Below are 20,851 nucleotides of genomic sequence, written 5' to 3'. Positions count from 1 at the left end.
TAATTTACAATTCTCTGGATATTTAAACAAATGCAACAAACTATAGATGACAACTGTGGTGAATGTAACCCAAAAAGATGCCAAATATATCTGTTTAGGGAAATTTGTTCTTATACACAGCTAAGTATTCATGTCTCTCTACAAGGCGTGCTCTCAAACACGTCCCATGTATGAGAAATGCTCTAATTTCTGTCATTGTTCAGACAGAGATTTAAGAACAACAACAAGAACCTCCAAATCCTATCACATACTTGCTAGAATTTGAAACGGACTAGTGTAGTGCTTCTCTAGGAAATCTACGCCTTATGCATGAGCTCATTTTTTCTCGAGGTTTAAACGATATTTCTGAAATTGACTGGATGCTTTAAACAGAGGTAGTAAGCAATAATAACTTTTTAAAACAGAGTATAATAAGATCAATAATAATGATGATATTCATGTTTACAGATTTTTTCTGATCTATCTTCCTTCCCAGAGAAATGCCATCGTAATTATTGTAAGTGTTCCATGAACGTTACAACCATCGTTTGTCACAGAAAAATAACAAGTAAAAAGTAAACACTTTATTTAGCACAAAGTGATAACAGTAATGCATTACTTGAATACATCGACAAGATTAGCTGTTGCAATGCCAATAAATGGATGGAAATTACGGTAATATGTCTAACCTGAAAATGGGTAAAAGTTAACCGATAACGTGTGGTTTTAGCTTTTAAGTAGGTCATGAAGTTCATCCTTGAATTACGGTAGTTAATCATTATTCAGCGGGCACGGAAAATCCTAGTACTTTCAACAAGCTTTAGGGATCAGGCCTTCAACTATTGGTTACCCTTAAACACACATTGCACCCCACAGCCAAGATCAATTTTTCATAGTTTCTCTCCTAAACTAACCTGTATTTTACGCTTATTCGATTCAAGAGACGTATTTGCAAAATGCATCACTTTTAACAAGACAGCTTAGCAAAAATCCTCCATAATAAGGAAACCGACTAGTAAAAAATTGTGGTAATCAAAGGTTTAGTACAATGAGATAATGCTAATTATAAACTTTTCAGCAGTAACATTAAAGCTAACAGAAAGAAAAACAATTAAGCATATGCATAAACATTAGCACACAGTATTATAGTACTAAATTAAAATTATTCTGTTAGGAGTGCTCCAAAACTGCAAAACATTTCAGCACTAAAACCGAAATGTTAACCGAGACAGATGCAACAGCGTCATGAACATGACTAAATCAGCACTCACCTGACGCCTCCATGAGTGACGTAGGCATCCCATGGACGTGTGGCCCAGTAGCACCTTTCTGCTTTCGGTGAATTGATGTCGACCACCTTGTTGTCAGGGCAAAGGAGGCCATAGAGGCTGCTGTTCACATTTCGGGTCACCTATTTAAACACAATAATAATGATAACAAAGCCTGCAACAGATGCAAAGGTGTATGATTTGGTAAGAAGTGTTAAATATATAGGAATGAAATGAAATATAGTTAGGCCAAGGGGACCTATGCGGTCGTTTAGCACTGGAAGGGAAATTGAGCGTATTTAGGTTTGAAAGGCGTAACAGGAGGAAAACCTCATAGTTGCACTATGAAACAATTGTCAGGAGAGGGTGGATAGCAAGATGGAAGAAAGATAATATGAATGGAGGCACAGTAAAAGGAATGGAAGGGGTTGCAGCTGGATGCCAAAGGGACGGTGCAAAGAACCTTTAGTAATGCCTATAGAGCACCCCGTAAGGTGTACTGACGGCACTAACCCCTTACGGGGAGTAAATATATAGTTACACTGACTGTAAAACGAATTAAAGCAAACACTATGATCAAGAATACTTACAACGAGGAGTGACTAAAAATTTTGTTTTCTAACTCGTGGAGTTTCCAATCAAATAACATAAAACAGAACATAGTTTATCTTCCCTGCATTTTTTTTCTTTTTACCGAAAATCCAGAACTACCAGTTCCTATACTAAAAGTACTAAAAGTATGATTTTTTTGCATAGAAAGCGGTAGAAACTGGCAGTGACTGAATTAGTTCTGCATTCTTAAAGCCAGACAGCATGAGCCATCATTCCAAACCGAGACAGAATTTGCTTGCAAACTTAATAAACAACCTGTAAAATGAATAGTGTTTCTGACTACGTATTTGCAGCGTTGTTCACATGAGATATAAATATGGAATAAAGGGCCAGCAATACAGTTCAATTCATGCGGTCAAATGTAAGAAAAAAAAACAATAAATATCTATAAATTTTGTGAGAGATCCTTAACGTTTGTTTCAATGACATACGTGGCAAGCTGCGGCCCGAGTGCCACGTGCGGCCCTCCATGGCAGAAAATTAGAAAAATGAAAAAATAAAAATTTTGAGTGAACATATTATAATTTAAAGTTTATAAGAATAAATTAAACTTATTAACTTCCCCTTTCTCTGCTGGTGTCGATGCATCACCTGATGAATTACAGCTTGAATTGATAGATATTAAATCTGATCCTTCATTGAAGCAAATGTTGCACCCCCTACCATTAGGAGAGTTTTACAAGTCACTCTCAGTTCAATGTCTCCCATATTTTAAAAATTTTGCTTCCAGATTATTCTCTATTTTTGGTTCCACTTACATCTGTGAGCAGAGTTTTTCCTGCACGAGGACAAATAAGTCCAAGAACAGGTCCATGTTGTCAGACAAACTTAATTGCAGTGATAAGTTTCTGCCAGCAACCTTGTCCCAGACTTTAAACGAATTGTAAAACAGAATTGTGACGAGAAACATTTCCCCCATTAAATTGCTTGTGCTGGATTCTGAATTTGTCAATTTGTTTGTTTTTACTAACTACGCTGTCTATATGTTGTATTATCTTCAAGAGCTCAGCCTGATTCTGACTTTTGACTTTTCAAGGCCCACTCATGTGGCTGTCGCTCTGAAAAGTTTGCCCACCACTGCTATAAACTGATGCCTGATGTAAGTGAAGAGAATTTATGAAAGACCGTGTCTTTCTCTTGTTAAATCAATTATTTTTTCTGCTACAATTACTTTATTTAATTCAGTTCTTTCTGCTGCCTTCAGCTTCACTTTGTAAACATCATAATGATAAAATCTAAGCAGCCTTCGAAGAAAACAATGATCATCTAGGATAAAAGACTCCCGCAAGGAACTCTGAAGTCTACTTAAATAACTGATGTAAAAGTCTCGCCCTTCGACAGACACTGAACCAAAATCATTACAAACCCAAACTGGTGTTAGAATGAAGAAGGGAAACTTAATTTTACGGCCCAGCTGGAACTCTAAAGCATCAATAAGGGAAAATACAAGCCTTGAAGAACTCCTTCACAGCGCTGAGTTTAGTAAAGGCGACGTCTCCCCCCTTTTCCGTGAGGCATTTCAGAGCGCCCTCGTAACCGGCGTATTCGTCCTTCTCATCACACGTCCCACTTTTGCACATAGAGCACATTGCAGTATATCTTTCCTCTGAAAGCAAGAAATCAAAACAAAGGGGTACTCATGTAGTCCATCCTCATGCAGACATGTTATTACATATCTATATATTTGCAAAGGGTTTGACATAATACAATATAATATACATAATGACGCGTATGTACAATCAGTCTTTCATGTGGACTGACTGTATATAATTGTCTTCAGGTCCATCAAGATTACAATTTAGAATTGCATGTATGCAAACTTATATTCGAAAGAGTTTACTTTTTCACGAACACCATCCGATTTTCTTCACCGTTCCCAGCAGATGAGAAAATGTACCAAGTCCCTGAAACACGTTAGTATTAACATTTTGATGGACAAGGCTGCTTGTGATGCGGATAATAACTGTCTAGATTCAAGAAAAAATAAAGCTCATCTGTTCTTAGTAGCTTGCCTGTGTTGCCATTGAGACCTCAAGTTACACCAGCTTCAAGTATTGCACAATTATTCTTTTTTGACATACAAACACACGTAGATGTAATCAAAAGACATCTTCAGCATCAATTCAGTAACTTTCATCATGAATTTTGACGAATGGTCATTTTCAAGGGAACGTGTGTTAAAGAAAGAATATGCCAAACTAAACATGGTTTTACAATCATTTTGAGCTAAAACTATTGAGAAAAGCGCACCATGAAAATGGACTTATTTTGATATAAAAATAAAACCTTCATGATTTTTTAAAATGCGCATCATGACACTTACCATTCATGTTACCGGAAATAATCTAACATTATCCAACTTATCATAAATACGAAATGCATCAGTTGTTTTTTTAAAATATTCTTTATAATGAAACAAATTATTTTTAAACGCTCCAAAATATAAAATCAAGAAGAATTGTTGGACCAATATCTGCAATAGCTGGGCAAGCTTAAGTGAGCTTTCAGTCGACATAGCCATCTACGATGCTACGTTTGAGTGTTTAAATCTTACATATAATTTACGTACCTGTGCTAAAATGACTACCAGGAAATCATTTGGAGTACCACCTATAGTTTTTTAGTTTTGTGTAAAAGAAATCATTGAGATGGCTTTGTCCGTCCGTCCGCACTTTTTCTGTCCGCCCTCAGATCTTGAAAACTACTGAGGCTAAAGAGCTGCATATTGGTATGTTGATCACCCACCTTCCAATCATCAAACATACCGAATTGCAGCCCTCTAGCCTCAGTAGCTTGTATTCAATTTAAGGTTAAAGTTAGCCTTGATCAGGCCATGCCGTGACAAAGTTTCATACGACATTATACGCTGATGAGAAATCTTGATTGCACCGAAGAAACTTCGGTACATTTTTACTTGTTAATACTTTGTCACTATTCCTGCTGAATTTAGACATTCATTATGTATAACTGCAAGGAAGCAAGTAAACGATTCCAGGCCATTATGATCAAGTGCTTCTTGTTAAAACGTACACAAATGTCACAGTTACAAACTTACTCAGCGCGGCATCGGTGTCATTCAGAACTGCCCACGTCCCTGGGATGCAAGCCCTGTTGAAGGTAGTCGTCAAGGCGACGATCTCGTGTTCCACGGATGACTGGGAATCCCCACAGATTGGATGAACGACGCCGGCTCGCTTCAACTGTTTGGAATATGAAGAAACAGAATTGACCACTCATATGCAAAGATTGTCATACAGCAGAAGAATGTCGACTGACATTTGCAACGGTCTGTTATGTGAAGAAAAAACTGACACCTGGAAGTTAAATGATTAATTATCGGACGAATAACGAGTACACGTTTCATTATTTTTTATGTATGTTAAAAAATAATAATCATGATCACTGATAAATACAAACAGTATTCTTTAATGGTGTCCATCTCTCAAGTTAACTGCCTTACTGACTATTTTTTTAACGTATAGTTAAATTCGTGTAGATCTCCTTCGATTTAACATGATGACAAATCCAAAACGTTTGTTTTTTCAAAGCGTAAAAGTCATAAGAGAACATGGTGGATGGAGCCGTTTCTTAATTTTGCCACCATTGTTGTTATTCCTCAACGATGTCGACGAGGTCCTTCAATTACAGATGAGAGTTTCGATAGGAGTTCTTAATTCCCACTGACCAAGATACAATCAGCCCTCATTTGCTTTACGCTTTTCGATTGTCAGTTCTGAATCTGAAGTTTTCCTGAAAATTTAGCCATTTAATCAGAGCTATTTACTAATTGATACATATGGCTTTAATTTCTCGTAGCAAATCTCCAAGAGAGATGGCCAGACAGTCTATCGCGATCGTAGATACCAGTCGATCGCCGTTGCCCCACAATCCTATATAAACAAACAAAAACACAAGCACACACACACACACACACACAACACACATATATATATATATATATATATATATATATATATATATAATATACATATACATATATATATATATATATATATATATATATATATATATATATATATATATATATATATATATATGCTTATGTCACTAAATAGAGCGACAATATAATTAGCCAAGGCCACAGGAAAACTAAAAGGAGTACTTTATATATTGATATATATATATATTATATATATATATATATATATATATATATATATATATATATATATATATATAAATGTGAGACAATTGTACTCATATTTCATCGTATTATGGTGTTATTTAAATTTTTCCCCATGTAATAATATGTGTTTATGCAGTATAGTAGATCGTAAAAGTTTCATTCTTTAGAGTAGATCTCGGAGTCCAAAAGTCTGGCCACCCTCTTTATATTGCTTCTTAACAGGTTTCCGTTATACTATATTACTGTTTACAATTTTATTCTGCATTTATTCCATCTGACTAAATATTCTAAAGGCAGCACTTAAATCATTTACAGATATTCTCCATGATCATGTGTGCTGTTTCTTTTGGCCTAGTTTTCTTTGTACTGACCAAGGTCTGAAGGTTTAGACCTAGGTTCTGACTTTCTTACGTGATGTGCTGTCCTGAACAGAGCCCACACTGCCTTATCTATATTAAATCATTTAGCATGTGGTCTTTCCCACATTTTGAGCATACCACTCCTCCTGTAGGTACATTTGCCCACCCTGTGTCCAGATTTCTGTTCTTTATGGCAATTTTAAACATTATGTCGAGGACAGCTCGTTCTCTGCGGTGAACAATTTAATGTTGCAATGTATCTTCTGTGTAATGTTTAACTTTTATCGCTTGATTTTAGTGTTAGTACTTATTGAAGCAATTTTTATCTAAGACTATAGCTGTTAGCCACCGTTTCTTGTCTTTTATTAATTCTATGCTGTTCATTTTATTCTTTCTGGAATTTAAATGTTTTATGCATAAGTAATCTAGAGGTCTGACAATTGTATAGATAGACGTCAACTTTAAGCATTTTTAAGATAAACGGTTTTCCGATTTTGAGGGAACTGCGTTGATGCATTGTCAGTATTTTGTTAATTTCTTCTGTTTTCTCCTTTCATCACGTGGACATTCTGTTCTGTGAAGGATTTCATTTATCACAAGGTAATGGTCATTGACATCTCTTCTATTTGAATTTTATTAATAACCAGTAGGGTGCCCTAAAGACGAAAACTCACGAAGCTTCAATTTAAACCATCAAAGGGTTAGCATTTAAATGTGTAATTTATGATATTTTAGAAATAAATCTTATATGGGATGAAATCTAAAGACGTAAGGTTTTATCTGCCGAAAGAATTTTTCGTTTATCTTCAATACTTTAGGAGATATTAGCATTTGAATAGCGTTAGGGCCGGGGCGTGCAGGGCCGCCAGAAATGCGCGTTTCCAGTAAGACTTCGTTTCGCTCGTAATAAGCATGAATTATTTTATCCTAAAGCTCTTATGTTACAGAGAGCGATTTTGAACAATGAAAGGCATTATCGCAAAAGTTCAACAAAGTGATATAGTCTTTTGTTTATCATACTCACAAGAGCAAGAGGAACTCTCCACCCAGCAGTTTTACCATAACCGGTGTGACAAGATTTCTTCCCGCGTAAATCCGATATCCTCTTTACGGTTGATCTGCGCACCACCATCACTGCTTTATAACGAAATTCCTCTGGAATAAAAAAAAAAAAAAAAAGCTGAATTACTTACAAGAACCAATGAGCTTTGCTTTTTTTTGCGCAGTTTATAATCTTATAATCAACCACGGAGTACAGCCCGTACTCACTACACTTCAGATTCATTTTCTCTGAAATAAAATTATAAGTTCTAGAAGTGGATTTGTAATCCACTTCTATGCCTTACCGCATTTGTTTCACTTCTTAATCTATACAAATCCTCCCAAATCGATTTATCTCAACAGCTACAACTTTTTCATTCATCAGGATTCAGTATCTACTGTACTTCACACTTCCATGAAGCAGGTGTCCTTCATATTGACACCGTCACTTACATTTTACTCACAAAAACTCATATTCAACCACCATGCCTCTCAACATCTTCCTGGTTTCCACACTAAAGTAAAACATGTCATAAACACACATCAGTAACATTTTGCATCCAAAACGAAAAACATGTTGAAAACATATCACGACTGTAAGTGAAATACGAAATCTTTGGTATCAAGCACAGGGTAGTACTACCGGGAAGTTGTTGACTTGTATTCAACCTGTTTGTGATGCGTGTGAGGCTGTGTGTGATAATTTATTGTGTGATAAATTATTGAAGTATGTTCATGACATGTCTTGCTGTAGTGTCGACGCCCTTTTACCGTCAGAACCTTACTCTTGCTCACATTTGATGTCAACTTTCTCCTCCTGAGAACGTTTGCCAACTCTCACTTATTCCAGCAGTTTCTCTGAACTATCCCCAATTAGCAATGTATCATCTGCAAATATCAGCCATTACAAACACCACTAATGACCTGCCTTCTTATCCCACAACTTTGCACCTACAAGGAATATCCTCTCTCTGACTTCTCGCATTAATTCATCTGAAAATATATTTGCTCTTGCACTGATAAAGGTGCAGCTTTAGAATGTTCATTAGCCCATCAAGATCCCACCGGATTTCCAAACTGAGACTTGTCGAAGTTAACCGGGACGAATTTCAAAGAGTAATAAGAATGAGAATAAATAATGAGGGAAAAAAAGACCACTGTTCAATACACATCTATTATGGAGGAACCAGCCAGAAACTACTTAAGAAGGATGTGCAAATACTCCTGATGAAAACCCAATGCAAAACATTTATATAAGAGATAGTAAACGTATATAATTTGACAAATATATATATACATACGTTGGGCATACACAGGATCTCTCATTTCTGCAAAGACTCTGAGGTCGGGATTGATTCCCAGATATCTTTCAGGGAGAGGGGTCATGTCGACTTGGCCCCTGATGACGCGATAAATACAGTCCATTCTGGAAAAGAGAAATTCAAATAACTAATTAAATCATAAAGCAGATGCCTATGGCTATTAAGGCATTAAGATACATCAATAAAAATGATATAGAAATTAATGCGCACTGCAAAGAATTTAAGTGGAAGCAGTAATAATGCTATTCTGACTGATAGTATTGTTCTTTGCTAAACTTTACAAATGCCCCCAAAAATCTATTTCAGGATCTGCCGAGGAATGCGCCTTTTCAAACCCAATGTTTCAAATGAACACCATATTATTTGGAGGCTTGAATTTCAAGTCAATGGGCATGTGGGCATGTAGGTATGTAGGGTTCATCTTCTGAATAATTACAACAACAACAACAACAATAATAATAATAATAATAATAATAATAATAATAATAATAATAATAATAATAATAATAATAATAATAATAATAATAATAATGGGACACCAGAGTTCAAGACAAAGAAAGGGAAAAAATGGATAAGTCTCAAGACCTGAAAATAGAAATAAAAAGAATATGGGATATGCCAGTGGAAATTGTACCCATAATCATAGGAACACTAGGGACGATTCCAAGAACTCTGAAAAGGAGTCTGGAAAAACTAGAGGCTGAAGTAGCTCCAGTACTCATGCAGAAGAGTGTGATCCTAGAAACAGCGCACATAGTAATAAAGGGATGGACTCCTAAGGAGGCAGGATGCAACCCGGCACCCCACACTATAAATACCACCCAGTTTAATTGGAAGACTGTGATAGACCAAAAAAAATTAATAAATAATAATAATATCATATCTGGATGTTGCTGAGTTTGTATTGTAGTTTTTCAGTCTCACGAATGAATATCTTTGAAGCAGCTAGTAAATCATATAGCATCTGTCCAAAGTTCAATTATTCCTTATCTGCTGCTACAAAGAAACTCGCTCGAGAAACTGAGAAACTACAATACAAAACCAAACAACATCCAGACGGCCGCTCTGTTCAATGAAGTTTATTTGAGAAGGGATGTTCTTCAGAAAGAATGATAATAATAATAATGATGATAATCATCCACAGGAAAAAGAAAAACGGCATCTTTCCTTTACCTGTCTCTTGCGCTGACGCAGACAAACTGGTGCCCCTCCTGAAGCATCATCTGTGACATCGCCTTGCAGTCCTCCATCTGGTCCTCCAGTGCGCATACCCGAACTGAAAAACAAATGACCTTCATGAAAATATGGGACATTGTCATTGCTCAGGACGAGTCAGAAACTGAACGCCATCATCATGCTCATAGGAGAACCCTTGAAACCTTATTTATTCTACTTTATATTAATAAATTAATAATCAGTTCCTTCTACAATTTATCATCTCTTACCAAACACATTTTATGAAATGATTATGTTTTTTATGTAAAATAAAATATACGTACACATAGTCATTGCAGTATATTCGGCCAAGTATTCTTTCTTACACTTAAAAGTAAAATACTTGAATTGTGTGTGTGTGTGTGTGTTATATATTATATATATATATATATATATATATATATATATCTATATATATATTATATTGTGTATATGTGTGTGTATGGGATACAATCCACAATGAAGTAAATTCCTCTTGTAGTTTAAAAATATATATTACTTGTATAGGATTAAAGCTTTCGACCATCAACTGTGGTCTTGTTCACTAAAGTCTTTAGTGAACAAGACCACAGTTGCTGGTCGAAAGCTTTAAATCCTATACCAAGTAATATATATTTTAAACTACAAGAGGAATTTACTTCATTGTGGATTGTATCCCCATTTACTTAGAGGTACGACATAGTACCTGGCTTCTGCATATATATGTATATAATATATATATATATATATATATATATATATATATATATTATATATATATATACATATATATATGTGTGTGTGTGTGTGTGCATGTATGTATATATATACAGACACACACTGAACACTACATGTGCCGACCACTGCATGTGATATTAAAAGTTGTATGAAGTTGGTCAGGCAAGTAAAACTACAGAGAAAGAGAGGGAGAGAGGAGGAGAGGAGGAGGAGGAGGAGGAAGGTGCAACACAGTGAAAGAAGTCGATCTCCGTCTACCTTCACAATTATGCAATTCATCCAGTTTCTTGAAGTAATTGTTCTTCCTGTCCCTCTCCTCCTGGGTGTCTTCACTCAACGCTCGAAGATTCACAGCAGAATCCTTGAAGAGTAGGTCAGGATGGCCATGGTATGATCCAAAGAGCCTAATTGTCGGGGATTAATAATGTATTAGTGAACAAAAAGTATCAGCATTCCATACACACATGACTGAGCGCAAGATTCATGGCAAATTGTGAAAAAGCATATACAGTACTATAAGTTATACGAAATGATTTCGGGGAAATTTTTTCCCTTAGAGCAGAGGAAAATGATGAAGAGAATAGAATATTGAGCTTAGGATAAAGAATTAGCGTAGGGAATAATGAGGTCATTCAGCGCTGAAACGGAAAATGACTGTAGAAAGACCTGAAAGGTGTAACAGGAGGAAAACCTCGCATTTGCACAATGAATCAATTATAAGAAGACGGTAAAAAGGAAGATGGAAAAAAAAAAGAGAACATGAACAGAGGTTCAGTAAAAGGAATAAAAGGGGTTGCAGCTAAGGGCCGAAGGGGCGCTGCAAAGGTCCTTTTAGTATGCATACAATGCATATTTTTTATCAACGTATAATGCATACAGTGCACCGCGTGAGGTGCATGGCGGCGCTAGTCTCCCTACGGAAGAAAATGATGGATAAAAATGAATTGAAAGTGGAAACTGCAGGAGGTTTGGGGCGTTTCATTACCAAGAAACAAAGATCCGTTTCTAGTTAATTTTTCTACGCATACCACCAACTGACCCCATGGTCAAGCTCAGAACAAAAACGCACATGGGATCTTTGTCATGACGTGACCCTAACTGGAGGGTCACTAAGTGATACCTGTACAGAAAAACATCGAAAACATATATCCATGTGAAACATTCTTAGTCAAAATGCCTCTTGACAAAGGATGCATTACCCTGATCTATATTTTCCATGTTTTTCATATACGTAAGTGTAAAGGTAACAGTTGGAGAAAATACCAGACAATCATCTTGCAATGTTTTCTGAAATAAGGATGCCTCAAAACACACTACACCTACCCCTGAATTATTTACTACTCTATATTTATTTTCTAGATACATTTAATACACAGAGACAGATCTGAAAACCGGGGGCGAGGAACAAGTGATGATCAAGGGGCGAGGAGCAGTTATTCAGAGAAGTAGCAGGTATGGAAGAAGCAGGACGGAGCCACAGGAATGAACAGAAAATCGTGGGAAGACGGGCCATTAGCTAGGACTTTTACTAGGTCCAAATTCAGGCAGGGTACTCAAGATAGACGTGTGGAGAGAACTCACCTCACGTCTTACTCCCTAAAGAAAAAATTGAGTTGAATTGAATGCATAGGCCAAACGCTAAGCACTAGGACCTATGAGGTCATTCAGCGCTGAAACGGAAATTCACAGTAAAAGGTTTGAAAGGTGTAACGGGAGGAAAAACTGGCAGTTGCATAGTGAATTAACTGTTAGGGGAAGGTGGAAAGCAAGATGGAAGAAAGAGACTATGAAAGGAGGTGCAGTAAAAGGAATGAAAGGGGGTTGAAGGTAGGGTCTGAAGAAACGTTGCAAAGAACCTTAAGTAAAGGCTACAGTGTACCGCATGAGGTGCTCTGACGGCACTCCCTATTAAGGGGGGGTATAAATGTTATTGATAATGAGGGGCAATTCAGCAAAGCATCATCCACAACAAGACACCTACTCAAAGCAAAGCTTTCCGGAAGGAGCGCAAATCTCCTTGGACCTCCATACCTGAATGTCTTACTTCCAAACGCATCAGGATTGAAGATCTGAGAAACGGCCAGCAGCGTTTCTCTGACAACTTGCTTTCGTTCTGCCGACATTCTTCCCGATACAACCACCTGTGGGCAAGGAAGAGGTTCTTCCTCACAAAGCTTGAAATGTTGCAAGTTTATCTTACCCATATTTAATTAATAGTTTGCATTTGAATCATAACAACAACAATATATGAATATGCGGTAAGGGTCTGTTCACAAATATAAAAACCTAAAAAAAAGCGTTAAAAGTGCCCTTTTTATGAAAAATTATAATATAGAGAAGACAATAATTTTCGTAACTACTTATAATTATAATCAGAAACTAATAATCAAAGTTGCATGAAAGCGTATGATATTGAGATAAAAATCCATACGAAGAAATATGAGACAAAGGCGATATAATAAAAAAACAAAAGAAAAAAATGCATTCAGATGAAAAACGGATAAGGAGCGGATAAAAAAAAATACAGGAATGGAAAGTTATGCGACAGATGAAATTCAGGGAAAATAATAAGAAAAACGTTATGCAATGTGTTACCTCATGAGCCGGAACAAGCGCGAGGTTACAAGTCTTGTACTCGGTCACAGCAGCGGTGCCTCCTGCAGGGCACAACAACTTGAACTGGTCTTCCTGAAGGCCAACAGCCCACGAGGCTGAAGTGCTTCCACCTGTCGGGCGGAAAGGTTAGCAAAGTTATCGCTTACTGGTGTAAAATGCGAGAGGGTAGAATTTGTATACGAATTCACTGACTATACCACAATTATACAAAAGATGCAGTCTAAATAAAACGAAAGAAATTTAAAATCAGTAAAGGTAAGTACGTACTACTTCAATTACTATTTGAATGGGTATATAACACTGCATCAAACTCTGTAATCTCATTTTAGTTCTGTCTCACCCTTACGAAAGGTAGACTCATGTTACAATATAATGGCCTGCTCTATTTAAGGGCATGATATCACTCTTGTCAAAGTAGATATGAGCATTGTCCTAGCAATGACCCGATGTGGAAGACAATAAAAAACACAATCTCTATATAAGGATTCTGAAACCACTATCGCCGCCTTTACTGCATTCAGGAACAAATCAAAGTTTAATTATTCCTTCATGAAACTGCTTGTTCTATATAACACCTAAGTTCACGGGGACTTTCATTTGTAAAACTTTACATGACAGTAATGTTGTCATATAAACATTCTTTTATTGGGAATCAATCAACGCACACAATTAATCACAAAAGTAAGAGTTCCCAATAATTTATTTTATCAATTCTGGACACTGTTAAACGTTGTAGTAACAAAACACAAGCACTTATCACATCCAGACTCAAGTCTCCGCCTTACCTGTCAGACTTGGCACTGTGGTGTGCTTGACGAAAGCAACATCGCCTCCCCCGTGGACCAGACACCTGAATGCTCCTTCGTACGAGTAAAAAGGCTCCGCGCTGCTTCTCGCGCAGTGGTCTTTGCCTTCGCCTCTGCAGAGGCGACAGAGTTCCTCTGTGTAACTCTGCTGTTCGTTGTACGTGCTAGACTTCCCACCCGGGGCACAAGAGCCAGCGCTAAAGAAATCTGCCATGGCGTTGATGTAGTTGCAGTGGGCTGGGTCTATCAGCCTCTCTTCCATCAGTGTTGCTACTGGTATCTTCCATCCTGGGTGACAGGGAAAAATGGGAGATTTTTCTAGGACCTAACTCCAGATGACTCATTTTGCACATGTCTGGACTCGAGCGAAATGGCTACGTGTGACTCTAATATCAAACAATTATTTAGTGCTGATATGGTTGGACTTTCAGTATGAACGTTCAAATACTATACATACATACAAACATATATATATATATATATATATATATATATATATAATATATATATATAATATATATATATATATTATATATATATATATATATATATATATATACATATATATATATATATATATATATATATATATATATATATATATGTCTAACTTATCCTTAAATACAAATATTTTAATGAGATTTTCGTTTAAATTATATGTATTTCGTAATCTACAATACTTATTCTTCTACTGCAGCTTCGAAAATGAGACTAGTTATCTTGAAACTAATAAAAATGATTTTATTTACCAGTCTATTTCAACTGCCTTCAATACTTGATTATGTATATTCAACGTCTACTTACCAAGAAATATTGCTTTTTGCAAATTAAATTATAATTCTATCGTTATCTCAGACGAATAGCATAATTTTTTTTTTTCATCCACTGACTAAAGATGTACTTAACGGCTGTCTTATTTTGATACCATGGGTGTCTTCACCCCCGCCCTCAGACAAAGAAAAAATAACTCGTGTAATACTGAACAGATATTATTTACCTGCAGTCTTGCCAATCCAGTGTGACAGGAGGCTTTCCCTCTCAAGTGTTCAAACGACGTGATGTTCGACTCGGCCCTGATCACAGCCACAGCGTAATACGATGAAGTGGGAGTGACAGCTGCTTCGTCGTAGATTTCGCTGAGGACGCGATCGAAACCGTAATCTCTGAAAGAAAGTAATACCCAGTGATAACTTGTGAACTTTCATAATTCTTGGCAACAACGTCTTTATTTGGATTTGGAGAAGAACTTCCTTTACCGGAACTTATCAAAACAACGCAACTTCAAAATTGAGAAAACACAAATTTTCTTATTAACCTTAGTCAGTTACAACACAGGCAGTTATTGTTAATCTAAAATAAATGAAAAGATAATGAAATATATGAATTATATTTATTCTGCAATAAAGAAAGACTTAGCTGAGGTGTAAAACGATGACCACTTTTTTTTCTTTAGACATCAACAGCGCATTGCTATGGCAATAAGCAGCCTCATTCCAATAAGTAGGCTACTTTATCTATCTATCTATCGATCTATTTCTAATAGAAATAGATATTGTCACAGTTTCTCGTAAAATATGAGTCAGGTGCTACTGCAGCTACGGAAAAAACCACAACTACTGATGGTTAAAGAAAATTGAAACTCTCTCTCTCTCTCTCTCTCTCTCTCTCTTATTATTGTAAAACAACGATTCTATATCTTTCCCCTCTTTTAGCTCTTTAATAAATAAATAACTCTGTTGCAAATTTGCTTTAGTAAGTTTTTGAAAATCAAGTAATAAATTTAAAACTACCTGGACATTGCGATCACCTTCGCCATCACTATTTCTTTGTTAATTCCTAAATTCAAAATATGTACTTAGCTTTATTGTATTTGAAAATTAATTTATCACAGAAACAAAAGTCTGCTACTATGCAGTTAGAGAGAAAGATTAAAACTAGTAAAATAATAATGTTTTATTATGTCTGTATTTTTGTTACCAAGACTAGGGTGCATTATCTCACATTTGCAATTTCTAAAGTTGTTATACACCAGATAATAGAACTTTCTTTTAAACATTAGAAATAAAAGAAAACCTTATAATCATATCAATTAAGAGCACCATTGATAAAATGGCAGTGCTGAAGGAACGATTTAATACACAGAGATCCACATGAAGGTAAACAAACTGCCTATTCTTTCTAAATTTGTGGTCTTCGTATTCTCTGGTATTGCATTTGTAATTTTTGTCTAAGTTACTACAAAGCATTTATAAGAACGCTTAAGTTCTAATCCAAATTAAAGGCATATGTCTCTCTCTCTCTCTCTCTCTCTCTCTCTCTCTCTCTCTCTCAATGAATACATAAATGCTCACTTTGCTTCCAAAAGTATAGAAAACTTGCCAAAGGAAAGTTACCCAGGAAATACAATGACAAACAGTTAAAACTGCTGCATTCCTACTCTCTCTCTCTCTCTCTCTCTCTCTCTCATGCACAAGCATAATGCTTTGCTAACAAGCATAAACTTAATTATTTACAGACTTCAGGATTTTTTTTTAACAACTGTTACAACTATCAATATAAGAGCGTCAGACACCCCTCACTGGAACATGGAAAATGGGAAGACACGTACTGTGAAACCTGATAAACGTCCGAACCATCCAAGGTGATGACGTCAGCAAAGCCAAAGTAGATGTTCGAGAAAACCTTGAAGGTGTCCTCAGCGAGGAGGCACTTAATTCCTACGCTGCCGGTGGCCGTAACGCCGACAAAGCCCTGACCAGGTCCTGGCACTTCTCCTCTTCGTCTTTTGTCTGGACGCAGAGGGTGACGTGCGCCTTGGGCGTGTAGCTCTTGGGATTAACTGCCAAAATGGAAAAGGAACCGTTCTCACAAATTACTTTTTTTACTTTTACCTTAGGTCCTTAAGGATTAACATGTTTCAGGTTATCACCTACCTCTTGGCATATCAGTTCATGAAGGAGCAATGGTAACGTGTGGTTAAGGCATTTCAATAGATATTGTACTGAAATTCATGCATGCCTTTATTATAATGCAACTTATAATACAGTGTTAAATGTTCATGTAGATGCAATAATAAAAAAAATATAATTCATTTGGGTCAGAAAAAAATATTAAAAAAAAGAAAGACTCTTCAGTTCACACTTAGAATAGGACAGTCTCAGGACTTCCCAGTCATGATTTTTTTCTAATTTCCGTATTAAAATGGAAATAAATTATAAATATACTCATTTGAAACTTCATAAGACTTTTTCTTCTATGTTCGCTATAAATTCAACATCCGAATAATTTCTTACGTCTTGCCACGCTTCACTTGTGAGGCTTTGCAAGCACACATATATATAGCAGCTTTTTATGAACTTGCTTTTTACGACCTAAAAGAACACAATAGGTGAGGCTGAAGAAAAAGATGGCAAAATATAGGTAATAATATTTGTCTCTCCAGTCTCAAACCATTGCACGCTCGCGCGCGGGTAAGCACACACGGGTACAATTACTAAAAGGACGTCATTCAAACTGGATGGTATCTAGCGGAGGTATTAATTCAAAAAAAGTTACAAGCTCTCAAGGACAAAGAGACCTCATTATCAAGTATCCGGATACTTGATAATGAGGACTGTTTGTCCTTGAAAGCTTGTAACTTTTTTGAATAATTGAAAGAGAAATTTGTGGTATTAGTTTACTTGGATTTTTTTGTAGGATTTGAAAGAGTACATACGAAGGCTAGAATTTCTATCACGAGCACCACAAACAGCTACCAATAAAAGGTTCTTGAATATCTGAACAAGTCCTTGACTGCTTTCTTTTTCCTTCTTACCTTATAAAAGTCAAATAACTGGCTTTCTTTACAACAGTTTTAAAAGTCCCACAATGCAGAGAAAAGTAATTTTATTTCGTGGTTCAGCTCCTTGTTCATATCATTTTTGCTTTCTTAGATCTGAACCCGAAACGAAAGTAATACTCACAGTCGCCGGAAAGATCCAGATAAGTGGTGGGATTCTTCCTTAGAGCCATTGCTGAACTGCGGGGAAGGTCGAGTACGTCCTTCAAGGCTGCAGCGTGAGAGGTCAAGGAATTCACCCAAAATTTCTTCCTGACTCTGGAAAAGAAATGTTCTGTTTGAAGTTATGTATCTAGAAAAACAAATGTTATGTTATATGGAGAAATGTTGAATGTTATGTTGTTTAATATGAAAATAAATTTTAATTTTATGCGATCTGGAAGTTCAGTGTTGAATTTTATATTGTGTAATCTGAAAAAAATATGTTTACTGTTCAATGCTTGACAAAAAACTCGGTGACAATTCCTGAAAACAAATCAATGACTGTCATCGAAATTAACATTTAATGGTTCACCATATGCAATAAATAAAGTGTAGAGTTCAACTGTCAGCAGCAGAATGAAGTGTTAAAAGACGATAACTCCGTTATATTTCTGACGTACAAACACCATATAAATCCGTCTTTTACTCAAATGCGAAAAGCTTTCTCACAAAAACACCTATGTGGAAAATTATCCAGTTGTCTACGAAAAAGCACAGGTTTATGACATAAATAGTCAACCACCATAAATGGAGTCCAGTCATCACCTGTGCAAAGAAGAAATCTTAGCATATATAAATCTTCTCTGAAAATATCATTCTGAATCATTCAAGAACAGAAAGGTCCTATAGAGCAAAAGGGAAAACAAACAAACACACACACACAAAATTAACAGATAGCCAGATTCACCGGAACCTTGCATACTGCTCCAGAACTATCATTCTCAGTAGGAAACGCAGCCAAGCAATGTAGCTATACGTATTATTGAAGTTGACCAGAAGCTGCGTTGCTGCTGTTCTGCAAACATTCTGTTCAAAGACAGAGACAAGATCAACCTACTTGCAATCGGCATCAGAACAGGTAGGAGTCAGAAGGACTGACAGAGGCCTTTGGCCCCAGTCACACGGCTCTCCGTCGTCTTTAGTTTTACCTCCGAGGGGAACGATCGGGTTGTCCTCATTCCTGCAGAAGTGAAACAGGTTCTCCACAGCTGGATTCTGCAAAACGACAAATAGCATAGCCCGTCAAAGATAACGATATTTTCATGCAGATTTAATACGAAAAATTTAAAGACTGTATTAATCCTTTTATGGTTCCAGAATTTGACTGTCCTGAGTTTCCAAACCGAAATAAATTGGTACATTAAGGAAGAGCTCAGTTCACCAGGGTTGCAGCTTATTTGAAATTATGGTCGAGTGGAAGGAAACACGGAACATAATAGAATCTAGAGTACTTTCAAAGATATTATCAGCTATTCCTTAATATCACAGAAGTAAGTTTTCTTATTTGCCTTCCTTTACGTTTCGCCAACTTCAAAAATGTCTAAAAGTACGATGTGAGAGAAACACCAAAAATGTTACACAAGAAAGTAGAGTAAATATACAGTTCAAGGCCGAAAGTAGGCCTATGTCTCATTACATAACACATACAAGTTCTACATCAAGATTACGAAGAAGAGACGAAGATAAGAACTATTCAGATAATGAGATTTACGAAATGATCATAACAGATATCCGCTAAACAGCATCAGCCAGGATGACATGCTCACCTTAGCTCTCGCTACTTTGAAGTCCACATCTGAGACGAAAGCGGCATCGGCCGTGTGATCCAGAAGGCACTGGAGGGCACCCGACCCAGCGTAAGGGTCTTCCAGGTCACAGCTTTTCCTCACGCATAGGCTGCACAGCTGAGGGTGATCTCGTTCTGTAGCAGAAAATATTGGGAACCTTGGAAATTGGTTCGTTTTTTCAGCATACTGCAGGGATTTGTGCGTGCATTTTTCTCTATGCGTACATTAACAGGAATTGCATTGTAGGAAATTACTAATATCTACTTATGGTAACCAATGCCTACACCCTATCGTAGATGTAGACCGAATTAGTTCATCTTGGACGACCGTTGAAGAACATATATATAATATATATATATATATATATATATATATATATATATATATATATATTATATATATATATATATATATATATATATATATACATTATATATGTATATATATTATATACGTATATATATAGATAGATAGATACATATACATACATACACACACACACACATATATATATAATTTATATATATATTATATATATATATATATATATATATATATATATATGTGTGTGTGTGTATATATATACATACATATCAGTAAGGACACCAAGGCCAAAACCCGGAACAGCACTTTGTACAACTTTATTGGGACATGTTTCGAGTAGTACTATAACTCGGTATCAACCTACAAAATTAAAATGAATGACATTATAATGTAAGTAATCAAATTCACAATAATGCAGCAAAATGGCATGTATAAAATTATAAGAGTACGTTAAAAGATAGCTAATATTTAAAAAATTTAAAAATGGCTAAATGAAACAATTGAGTAGATAAAATAAATAAAGCAGAATGTAAATTTAAGTCACAAAAACGAATACAAAGGAACAGTAAATATACTAAGTCGATAAACAAACCAGCAGGATGCAGACTAAAAACACCTAAGTCTGCATCCTGCTGGTTTGTATATCGACTTAGTATATTTACTGTTCCTTTGTATCCGTTTTTGTGACTTAAATTTGCATTCTGCTTTATTTATTTTATCTACTCAATTGTTTCATTTAGCCATTTTAAAAACTTTTTTTTAAATATTAGCTATCTTTTAACGTACTCTGATAATTTTTATACATGTCATTTTGCTGCATTATTGTGAATTTGATTAC

At 36.0% G+C, this 20,851-nt stretch overlaps 1 protein-coding gene across 1 annotated transcript in view; it reads right to left on the bottom strand.

Moving 5' to 3' along the window:
* LOC135195646 (transferrin-like) overlaps positions 1-20,851 on the bottom strand; it is a 58,691-nt gene that overhangs the window by 8,513 nt on the left and 29,327 nt on the right. Inside the window, 19 exon segments of the mRNA XM_064222018.1 lie at positions 1,251-1,390; positions 3,311-3,465; positions 4,915-5,059; positions 7,390-7,520; positions 8,708-8,832; positions 9,902-10,004; positions 10,919-11,064; positions 12,692-12,801; positions 13,256-13,386; positions 14,062-14,370; positions 15,080-15,094; positions 15,097-15,245; positions 16,691-16,820; positions 16,823-16,921; positions 18,045-18,178; positions 18,960-19,015; positions 19,018-19,089; positions 19,091-19,117; positions 19,669-19,823. Of these exon segments, the coding sequence (XP_064078088.1) occupies positions 1,251-1,390; positions 3,311-3,465; positions 4,915-5,059; positions 7,390-7,520; positions 8,708-8,832; positions 9,902-10,004; positions 10,919-11,064; positions 12,692-12,801; positions 13,256-13,386; positions 14,062-14,370; positions 15,080-15,094; positions 15,097-15,245; positions 16,691-16,820; positions 16,823-16,921; positions 18,045-18,178; positions 18,960-19,015; positions 19,018-19,089; positions 19,091-19,117; positions 19,669-19,823 (2,332 nt within the window).

This window comes from Macrobrachium nipponense, chromosome 16 (genome assembly GCF_015104395.2).
Source record: "Macrobrachium nipponense isolate FS-2020 chromosome 16, ASM1510439v2, whole genome shotgun sequence".
Classification (NCBI taxonomy): Eukaryota; Metazoa; Arthropoda; class Malacostraca; order Decapoda; family Palaemonidae; genus Macrobrachium; species Macrobrachium nipponense.
The sequence above is the reverse complement of the archived record's forward strand: the minus strand, read 5'-3'. Positions and strand labels throughout refer to the sequence as shown.